Genomic DNA, 436 nt, shown 5'->3' with positions numbered 1-436 from the left:
TACCTGGCGGCAAGACAGAGGGGAAGCAATCAGCTTCCTTTCGCTCCAGCCCTGTGAAAAGCGTGAAGATGAGGTTGCCCCCTCCCTCCTTCCTTCCCTCCCTTCCTCTCTCTCTCCCTCCCTCCCTCCCTCCCTCTCCTCCTGCCTTTCCCGCCAAATCTTCTCCCAAAATGCAAGTCAAATGCGCCGTGCAATGCTACATCTTAAGCAGTCTATGAAAAAACACACAGTATCTACCAAATAACGAGCGTAGTGATGAATCTGGAAGGTTTCAAGGGGCCTGGGAAAGGAGGTTCGGGGGAGGACGCTTTCCCAAGACCTGCTGAGGAAGAAGAAAGGATGATGGATCATGCATCTGTTTAATGCCTGTTTTTGCTTTCTCTATATACATAAATATGTATAATTTAAAATTCTAAAAGCATCAAAGGTTCTAAAG

At 47.5% G+C, this 436-nt stretch overlaps 1 protein-coding gene across 1 annotated transcript in view; it reads right to left on the bottom strand.

Moving 5' to 3' along the window:
* Positions 1-196: 196 nt before the first annotated feature.
* Positions 197-436, bottom strand: part of NGA_0238200 (uncharacterized protein) — a gene marked incomplete at its 3' end in the record, with an annotated part of 1,141 nt that continues 901 nt past the window's right edge. Inside the window, exon 3 of the mRNA XM_005854440.1 lies at positions 197-212. Coding sequence (XP_005854502.1) covers positions 197-212 — 16 coding nt within the window. The remainder of the gene's footprint in view (positions 213-436) is intronic.

This window comes from Nannochloropsis gaditana (genome assembly GCF_000240725.1).
Source record: "Nannochloropsis gaditana CCMP526 unplaced genomic scaffold scaffold505, whole genome shotgun sequence".
Taxonomy (NCBI): Eukaryota; class Eustigmatophyceae; order Eustigmatales; family Monodopsidaceae; genus Microchloropsis; species Microchloropsis gaditana.
This window is presented reverse-complemented; position numbering and strand designations above follow the sequence as displayed.